The sequence below is a fragment of the Arachis ipaensis genome, chromosome B09 (genome assembly GCF_000816755.2).
Source record: "Arachis ipaensis cultivar K30076 chromosome B09, Araip1.1, whole genome shotgun sequence".
Classification (NCBI taxonomy): Eukaryota; Viridiplantae; Streptophyta; class Magnoliopsida; order Fabales; family Fabaceae; genus Arachis; species Arachis ipaensis.
Window position 1 is genome coordinate 139,097,711 of NC_029793.2, and position 9,927 is coordinate 139,107,637.

The 9,927-nt window shown below is 35.0% G+C and overlaps 2 protein-coding genes across 2 annotated transcripts in view; one reads left to right on the forward strand and one right to left on the reverse strand.

The window, feature by feature from the left end:
* LOC107617454 (eukaryotic translation initiation factor 5B) overlaps positions 1-5,885 on the forward strand; it is a gene marked incomplete in the record, with an annotated part of 7,626 nt that extends 1,741 nt beyond the window's left edge. The window contains 12 exon segments of the mRNA XM_016319214.2: positions 1-907; positions 1,486-2,039; positions 2,134-2,241; positions 2,343-2,443; positions 2,668-2,758; positions 2,856-2,966; positions 3,041-3,106; positions 3,314-3,373; positions 3,490-4,047; positions 4,554-4,673; positions 4,997-5,116; positions 5,224-5,885. Coding sequence (XP_016174700.1) covers positions 1-907; positions 1,486-2,039; positions 2,134-2,241; positions 2,343-2,443; positions 2,668-2,758; positions 2,856-2,966; positions 3,041-3,106; positions 3,314-3,373; positions 3,490-4,047; positions 4,554-4,673; positions 4,997-5,116; positions 5,224-5,289 — 2,862 coding nt within the window.
* Positions 6,674-7,823, reverse strand: LOC107616770 (vacuolar iron transporter homolog 1-like). Its single transcript, XM_016318699.2, has one exon. It carries the CDS (start codon positions 7,534-7,536, stop codon positions 6,853-6,855), a length of 684 nt encoding a protein of 227 aa, XP_016174185.1. The 5' UTR covers positions 7,537-7,823; the 3' UTR covers positions 6,674-6,852.

Below are 9,927 nucleotides of genomic sequence, written 5' to 3' on the forward strand. Positions count from 1 at the left end.
GGTGAAAAGGAGGGGGAAGAGGAGACAGTAGAATCAGCTGCTGCAAAGAAGAAGAAAAAGAAGAAGGAAAAGGAAAAGGAGAAGAAGGCAGCAGCAGCAGCAGCTGCAGCTGCTGGAACTGCAGCAGAAAATGAAGCTAAAGAAGTTAAGGCCGAGCCTGCTGAAGCTAAGAAGAATGATTCAAAGGCCAAAGCAGTCGACAACAAGAAAATACCCAAGCATGTTAGGGAGATGCAAGAGGCATTAGCTCGAAGGAAGGAGGCTGAAGAAAGGCAGAAGAAAGAATTGGAGGAGAGGTTAAGGAAGGAAGAAGAGGAGCGACGTAGGCAGGAAGAACTTGAGAGACAGGCTGAAGAAGCTAGACGCAGGAAGAAGGAGAAAGAAAAGGAGAAGCTCCAGAGAAAGAAGCAAGAAGGTAAACTGCTAACTGGTAAGCAGAAAGAGGAGGCTCGCCGCTTGGAGTTAATGAGGAAGCAGTTTCTTAATAGCACAGGAGGTGTGACTGTCCCTGGTGGGGACTCTGGTGCACCAGCCAAAAGGCCTATATATCAGACAAAGAAGTCGAAACCAACCCATCATCAGCAGAATGGTGCTGCTGCCCCTGCCACCGCTGCCGTTGAGACGGCTGAAAGTCTTGAAGCAAAGGAAGAGACAGTCACTGATGCAGGTTCAGACGAACCAGAAAAGGTTGAAGAAACCGTGGTAGAGCAGGTGGAGGAGAAAGTTGAACCTCTGGAAGCTGCTGAAGACAATGGAGTAGATGATGATGAAGAAGAGGATGAATGGGATGCAAAAAGCTGGGATGATGTTAATCTGAATGCCAAGGGTGCATTTGCTGATGAAGATTCTGAGCTTGTACCAGTTGCCAAAAAGGAGACAAAGACTGCTGTAACTATGAACAATGCTGGTAAGATTTGTATATCTGATATTTCTTTGATGATTGAAAGTAATGTGATTTTTTAATTCCAAGAATATAGTATGATGTATGGGAATAGAAAGTTAAAAAGTGGAGAATCTTTGAATTTTGGATCCAGTATCAGGTTTTGGTTTGTGGGTTTTGGTCAGCAAGTGCCTTCTTGATTATGTTTATGATGCCACTTGCTGCCACTAAAGTGGGCTATTGGGATTCAACTGGCAGATGAATTCATGCCAAACCTCTTTTTATGGTGTACTTTATGAATATGATTTTGTTTGTCTGATTTTGAAATGCTTACAACGATAGATCCTCCTGCTGCATGTGCATTACCTATCTTCTTTCTGTAATTGTGTGCAAACGCAGAATAACTTCTTTCTGTGTGTTTATGTTAAATGCCACGGAGCATGCATCCAACCTCTCCTTACCTATTATTATTAGGAATGGTTTTGAAGTGTGTGGGGTTGAATTGAAGGGTTTTTGGTTTATAATCTTGCTTAAATTGGAAAATATATATATTGATTTTTAACTATACTTTTTTCTTTTTTTGGCTGGATTATCTTATATAACAGCTGCAACAAAGAAAACAATTTCTAAGCCTGTGACCGAAGAAATTATAGATAGAAAGCTTGTTGCTGACAAGAATAACTCAGAACCACCAAAATCTGTTTTGCCAAGGGAACCTATTACTCAGTCAAAAGAAATGCAAAAGTCCTCTGTGTCTCCTAAGCCGAGTGGAGAGAACCTCCGTTCTCCAATTTGCTGTATCATGGGGCATGTGGATACTGGTAAAACTAAGCTGCTGGATTGCATTCGAGGTACTAATGTTCAAGAGGGTGAGGCCGGTGGTATCACACAGCAGATTGGTGCAACATACTTCCCTGCGGACAACATACGTGAAAGAACTAAGGAATTGAAAGCTGATGCAAAACTAAAAGTTCCTGGTCTACTGGTTATTGATACGCCAGGGCACGAATCATTTACTAACTTAAGGTCTCGGGGTTCAGGGCTATGTGATATTGCAATTTTGGTTGTAGACATTATGCATGGCTTAGAGCAACAGACAATTGAATCACTCAATCTATTAAAAATGAGGAATACAGAATTCATTGTGGCCTTGAATAAGGTGAGGTTTTTGTCTCCAAATTTTGAGTTGATACTTAAATTCTTCTGATATTATCAATGCTTATTTATGTCATATTGTTCTTCCAACATTGCAGGTTGACAGGCTTTATGGGTGGAAAACATGTCGCAATGCTCCAATTATCAAAGCGATGAAACAACAAACCAAGGATGTTCAAAATGAGTTCAATCACAGGCTCGTCCAGGTTTTAAAATGTTTCTCTTTGTATACTTTTTGTTTTACTAGACAATTTTGACTATTGTCTGCCACAGCCCCAGCCTAATGTTTCTTTTGTTTCTTTGCTAGATTATTACTCAATTGAAGGAACAGGGACTAAATACCGAGTTGTATTATAAAAACAAGGAAATGGGAGAAACATTCAACATTGTACCTACAAGTGCAATAAGGTAACTGTGGTAGCCCTGTAGCCATAATACCCCTGGTGGCGTGGAACAAAAGGTTTTAGTAATGGTTGACACTGTTACTATGGATTGTTTTGGAGGGCCTTTAGTTGAGCCTCTTACCATTTCGTATCATCTCCTCCAGTGGTATCTAGGGTAGTTCTATGAATTTTTTTTTAATGATTATTGGGTGGGTGTTTTATTGATATTTGGAGTGTTTGATGTTTCAGTGGTGAAGGAATCCCTGATTTGTTGTTACTGTTGGTTCAATGGACCCAAAAAACAATGGCTGAAAAACTTACTTATAGTGATGAAGTGCAGGTTAGCTGTGTTGTCTCATAATATGTAATACTGGCTTATTGCTTTTTAAGTTGACTTAACTCCAGTGGCCTGATTGTTGTTCGATTGTGGCTGCCAGTGCACTGTCTTGGAGGTCAAGGTTGTTGAAGGCCATGGAACTACTATTGATGTTGTTTTAGTTAATGGTGTTCTTCATGAAGGAGACCAAATAGTTGTCTGTGGAATGCAGGCAAGTGTCACAATCTCTGGCATTATCCTAACTACATGCTCTCTTGCTTTGGCTAATGAAGTTTTCTATTATAGGGGCCAATTGTAACAACAATTCGAGCTTTACTCACACCGCATCCAATGAAGGAACTCCGTGTTAAGGTTCGGTCTTTTCTTATACTTTTTATTTCTTGTTGCTTTTTTGCAACTATGTTAATTCTATAACAAAACAAGTTAAATTTGTTACCTGAACCAATCATTTCCATGTCTCATTCTCGAAGTCAATAATCCAATTTCTTCTATACATTTGAACATTGTACTCTATTCAGACATATATTCTACAGCTTAGTAATGATGATATAATTCCAGGGTACATTTCTTCATCACAAAGAAATCAAAGCTGCAATGGGTATAAAGATCACTGCCCAGGTACTTGGTGATGTTGATCAGACTTCTTTTCATCCTAATTTTTCCTCATAATGTCTCAATGGTTCCTGTGTTCATAAATTGTAAATATTTTTATCTTATTTTGCATTATATTTCAGGGGCTTGAACATGCTATTGCTGGAACTGGTTTATATGTTGTGAAGCCTGATGATGATTTGGACGATATTAAAGAATCTGCAATGGAAGACATGCGATCAGTCATGAGCAGGATTGACAGGAGTGGTGAGGGAGTTTGTGTACAGGCATCTACCCTTGGTTCTTTGGAAGCATTGCTGGAGTTTTTAAAAACACCAGAAGTGAATATTCCCGTTAGTGGTATAAGCATTGGCCCTGTGCATAAAAAGGATGTTATGAAGGCAAGCGTAATGCTTGAAAAGAAACGAGAATATGCCGCTATATTGGCATTTGATGTCAAAGTCACTCCCGAGGCTAGGGACCTTGCAGAAGAACTGGGTGTGAAAATTTTTATCGCTGATATCATTTATCATTTGTTTGATCAATTTAAGGCCTATATCGATAACATTAAGGAAGAGAAAAAGAAGGAATCTGCCGATGAGGCAGTCTTCCCATGTGTTCTGAAAATTTTACCAAACTGTGTTTTCAACAAGAAGGATCCAATTGTTTTGGGAGTTGATGTTCTTGAAGGCATTGCAAGGGTACTCCTCTTCTATTCCGGAAACTTCTCAATATTACTGCATTATATGTGTTGACTGTTGAGTAGCTTTATTATCAATTCTCAGAAAAAAAAAAAAGGGAACACTTTTCTTGGGTTTAGGGTTCTTGTTGGCAAACAAATTTTCAGTTATATTTCTTTATTTGTAGCATACGTTAAGGATATTCTTTATTGAATAGTTTTAAAATGCAGAAGTAGGAACAGTAGAATGAAAATGATTATTTCCAGATAAGATTGCTTATTCATTCCTGCATGTCCTTATGTTTCATGTTTGCATCATTATTTTTGGGAATGATCTCAGTCAACCCAACTGTTGCTCTGATTGAGATTTTTCTAACCTTGACTTGAAAGAATTTTCTTACCATTAAAACCGACTTTATCTTTTTGGGTTCTAGGGTTAGTATAATGAGGGAACCTTGTTAATTTTGTTTTGTTTTGTTTCGTGATTCATGGTTTCTGAGTTTGTATGTAATATCTTCTATTTGACAGATTGGGACTCCAATTTGTATTCCTTCTAGAGACTTCATTGATATTGGCCGCATTGCCTCCATTGAAAATAACCACAAGCCAGTTGATTATGCAAAGAAGGGGCTCAAAGTAGCTATTAAGGTACGTATGCCTACAGAAAATCGATTTTCCATGGCTTACGAAGTTTTAAAATGGAATTAAATGTATATGTATGGGGTGCCCCCGTAGAAGCTGTTTAAAATTATTTGGTGTGTGATAGTTTTATTTATTATACTGGTACAAAATGTCTCAAGACAATTTAAGCCTTACCTGTGGTCAGTTTTTGGCTGTGTCGGTGAGAGAGTAGAAATAAAGGATAAGTGGCCGGGAAAGGGGAGTGCATTTTATTTCTTTATTTGTTTATTAGTATATTTTTTTAGTTCCCTTTGTTTTGGTCTTACAATCATATCCAATTGGGTTTACAGATTGTTGGTAGCAATCCTGAGGAGCAACAGAAAATGTTTGGGAGGCATTTTGAGATAGATGACGAACTTGTAAGCCATATTTCGCGGAGGTCTATCGACATACTCAAAGCTAATTATCGGGTAAGCTATAAGTAAATGCGTCAGTTGCAGCTCGTATATTTTAATAATTTCTTTATGGGTTTTTTCAAGTACTAGTACCATAAAACTGAATCTATCGATTGATACAGGATGATCTAAGCACTGAAGAATGGAGGCTTGTTGTGAAATTAAAGAATGTTTTCAAGATTCAATGAGCAGAGACTTGTTTTGTGGGCACTGAAACATTCATTTCAGCACAAGATGGTTTCTATGAATTATTTCTGTACAAGACTTTGAAGGGTTCATGTGAGGAAGTGGTTGGATCCACCATGGAGACCAATAAAGATGTTGCAATGACTAAGATAAGGAGCATTGAAAGTAAATGGTACATGTTGCACTAGTGACTCCTTTACTTTGTCATCCGGGAATTTCAGGCTAAAATGGTGAGAAATGGTACGATATCAAGGTTCAAATTTTGTGAATTACTATTATATATATAGGTTTGTGGTATACACAGAAGCAAAAAAGGTCTACACAGTTTGATATATTTGCTGAAGCTGACAAATTGTTCTAATTTGTTGCGATTGTTCACCGAGGCGAAGCTAAAATTTTACGGGAGTAATTATTGCGTGACTGAAGAAATAATCAGCTTTTGTTTCTGTGGCACTGGCTGTAAAATTCTTGTTATATTTCCCTTTGTATTTGAGACACTTTTTTCCCATGTGGAGTATGAAATTTTGTTTATGTTTCTGAATATATCAGCATGTTTATCAAATGTGAAATCTTTTTGGGCAAACATTTCATTAGTGTCTGACCATATTCATTTGTAGAAACTTAAGACTTTGAGTCAACTACATCATCATTCGCCGCCTTTATTGAATAGCAGCCTAGCAGGGTGACTAGGCTCCACATAATCATCATCGTTTCCTTATGATTGCCATGTTTCGTTGTGATCCATTCTCATCAAGGCAAGCTTAGCGTAGCTAAAACCCTATTTAATTTGTTAATGGGTGAACGATGCTTCCAATAGTTTTGTTTGTAGTAGGGGTAAAATTCTTTTCTGATGCTTCCAATAATTTTGTTTGTAGTAGGGGTAAATTTTTTTTTTAAAGCATGGGTTTAAGCTTCCTCATTTGGCTGCTATTGTTCAGAAGAGGGGCACTTCCCACCTAGTTTCCATAACGTATAAGATTAATAGACTTCCATAACTGAAGCCAACTCATGAAGCCAAGGTTTGTTTTTAATATGTAAAGAAGACCACCCAGTTTCCATAACGTACAAGATTAATAGACTTCCATAACTGAAGCCAACTCATGAAGCCAAGATTTGTTTTTAATATGTAAAGAAGAAAAAGGCAAAAAGCAGGGTAAAACAAAAATCCTGAGGGGGGTGTGGGTGTGTAGTTTAAATATTATTTTATTATTCAAATTTCATTCTCTTGAAAATTAAATACATCCAGAAAAAATGTGGGAATTGAAATTAATACATTAAATTATTATTTAATAATTTTTTTTTTACGTAAAAATAATTTTATGTGAGTAATCACCGAATATATATAGTATGAGATATTATACCAGCTCATATTCTATTTATAATTTAATGTGATATGATCATATGAACTCATCAATTTAAAGTGAGTTCTATATTTTATTCAATAGTAAATAGAATATCTTCTATACAATAATATATGTACACATAACAGAATACACATGATTCACCTTTAACATGTAATTAGGCACCGAGTTAGCAAGAAAAATTTGTGTGAGAAAATGTAGTAGCTAAAAGACACTTGAACCAATCAACTTGGTTAGGCCAAAAGTTATAGCCATGGCTAACCAACCACCAAGGAAGACCCTAACACAAGATCTAAATGGAGGAGCCTTACCAAGAGTGGCAGCCAAGCAACCAAACAAAATCAAAGCAAAACTAACTGACCCCAAAATAAGTCCCAACCTGAGCTTATAGTCCCTTACAAAAGATGCCGCAAGAAGAGGAACCATTGCACCAACCGAGAACGCAAAAGCTGATGCTGCCGCTGCTTGCAAAGGGTTCGGTAAACCCTTTTTCTCTTTCTCATCTTCTTGTTGTTGTCGTCTCTTCATTTGAGCAATCTCTATGTCTAACTGTGAATACACAGAAACAAACTCACCAATGGCCATGCTACATGCCCCTGCCACAAGGCCTGCGAAACCCGACAACACCATGGCCTTCATGTCTTCCCTCACTGCTCCCACTCCCATCATCAGAGCCGCCGTCGACACCAACCCGTCGTTCGCTCCCAGCACTGCTGCACGCAACCACTGGGATCTTTTTGAGTAATCAAATTCCTCCTTCTTATTTGCTTCTTCTTCATTTTCTGGGTCTCTTGATAATTGTTGTTGCTCAAGGTCACTCACTACAAATTTAGTTTTGTTATTAACGGGTGAACTATTATGATTATTATTACTATGACTAGATGCCATGAAAATTGAAAAATAATGGATGATGAAGAATAATTAAAGTGTGGAGGACACACGTTACAATTCAATGGTATTTATGGATGAAATTTTGGTTACTATTGAAAAAAAAGTAAGATTTTTCTATTAATAAAATATACTATCTATCAATCTTTGGTTGTCCTTTTCATTTTAACAAAAATAAAATAAAAAAGCTGTGTGTGCTAGCTTTCGCCTTTTGCAAATTATTTGAGCTTTTAGCCTTGTAATTGGAAGGCCGAGTCAATAGACATGACGAAATATGGGCGGAGAGAAGTTATTGTTTGAAAAATGAAAATACTAAATGTCCGGATGATATAGTAATAATATGTTGTTTATTTAGATATAAAGCTGTATAGAAGAATGCTACAGGATCAATTACTTAGCCATATTTAAAAGTATGAGTTGAAAATAAGACCAGCTACTTAACAATATTTAAAAGTATGAATTAAAAAAATATTAGATTGCAAGAATAAAAATATTAGACTAATGTGTTGGTTAAAAATAATAAATTTTGATAGTATTTTAATTTTTTTTGTTATATATATACATATTTTTTATTTAAAATTATTAAAAAATTATCAAAATTTATTATTTTTTGTCATCACTTAATCATTAACTCAATTTTTTTAGTCTAATAATTTAATAAAACACTTTTTTTTAGTTGTCCATATATCCTTCAACCTAACAAATCAAAAACTAATCCATCTAACAACATATTTTTAAGGTGGAAACTCAGGTGCAGTTGACTTTACGTGAAGTCGATAGCTGATAGTCGTTAGATGAAAATTCAATCAAATCAGTCAAATCATCTAAGCACTCTCAGTATCAACTTCACGTGAAGTCGACTTCACTTGAGTTTTCACCTATTTTTAATCATTAATAGCTAACTAATAATAAAAAATAATATATTTTGATGGCTCTTTAATATTCCTTTTCTGTTAATGTGTGTGCAAGATTCTGTATAATATAGTTAAGGATGTAAACTAAACTGATTTGTGTATATGTGTAATTGTAAAAATTGATAAAATGTAAAAAAAATATTCGCTCTTAGATATCAAAATCCTACTTAATTAACATAAAAAGTTGAACACATTTTAGAATTCAAATCTCGTAAATATTATCTTTTGATCCAAAAGTCAAGACTATTGGTCGATCGTCAAATGTTTGTTTGTCCCATACCAGTTCCCATTTCTTGCATTAACCTTTAATGAATGCATCTAAAAAATTGGTAATAAAGAATCAGATATACTGGTCATCACTTGGAGTAACGCATGCTAAGTTCCTGATGAGACAAGTGAGGATCACCAAATATATATAATGCTAAATTGTTAATAAACATATTAATTCATGAAAAAGTAAGAGTATATATATAACTAATTCACTATGCTTTAATTTATGCTCACAAAAGGAAGTGCACTTCTTTGACAAAAATTCCAAAATAAAAAGGAAATAATGATTTGATTTAGTGATTACTTACGTAAAAATATCTTTCTATATTATTAAAATAATAATTAAAATATTGAGAGTGTTATATTAAATAATTTAGTCTATCATTTAAATCGATTTTCATCTATTATTTTTACATGAATATATAATTTGTAACTACTAAATAGAAAAAAAAAATCAAAAGACATATTTTAAAAACACTATATATATATATATATGTGTGTGTGATTGCTCAAATATTTATAAGATCATGGGGAGCAACATAATTATTGAAAACAAAGTACAAGTAGAGATGAAAGCAGAAAATTAGGGCTTTGGTAGGTCCACGTGGATGTTAGAATGTCATGATGATAATAGAGACCATCTCATATAGATCATCTCTATATGGGAAGTTACACCTGACCTCAAGCTCATGAATTTTGCATGACACACAAAATGACAAAACGTATTGATAACTCATATCACTTAAACATAACTAATTTTATAACTAACACACTCTTTTAATTTAGACTCACATATATATAATACTCATATCAATTCCTTTTTATTTGATAGAATGGAAGAAGTAACAAGAAATAAATAATATATAAAAGTTCTCTATATAATAATATATGTCTTGAATCATCTAGATGGATATATATTTACCATTCCAATACAATTAGCTAGAGAAGGAGAGTTAAGTAATATGAATCAATAATGTAGAACGATAAGTACAGAGGGCTGATGTAGAGCAAAGGAAGTACAAGTTATATGGATTGCTGAAGAGGAAAGCACTAAAGTTGTGTGTATCATAAAAAAGAAAGAGTATGGAATGTGAAGACCACCAAAGCAATCAGTCACTGCAATAATAAGCATTATCTCATCCTAATTAATTAAAGCTACAAACGCAAACACTTTCATTCATTGCTTTGCATTATTAATTCAGCTCTT

Excerpts from the sequence above, each read along its gene's own strand:
- LOC107616770 (XM_016318699.2), bottom strand. The coding sequence starts at position 7,536 with ATGGCATCTAGTCATAGTAATAATAATCATAATAGTTCACCCGTTAAT.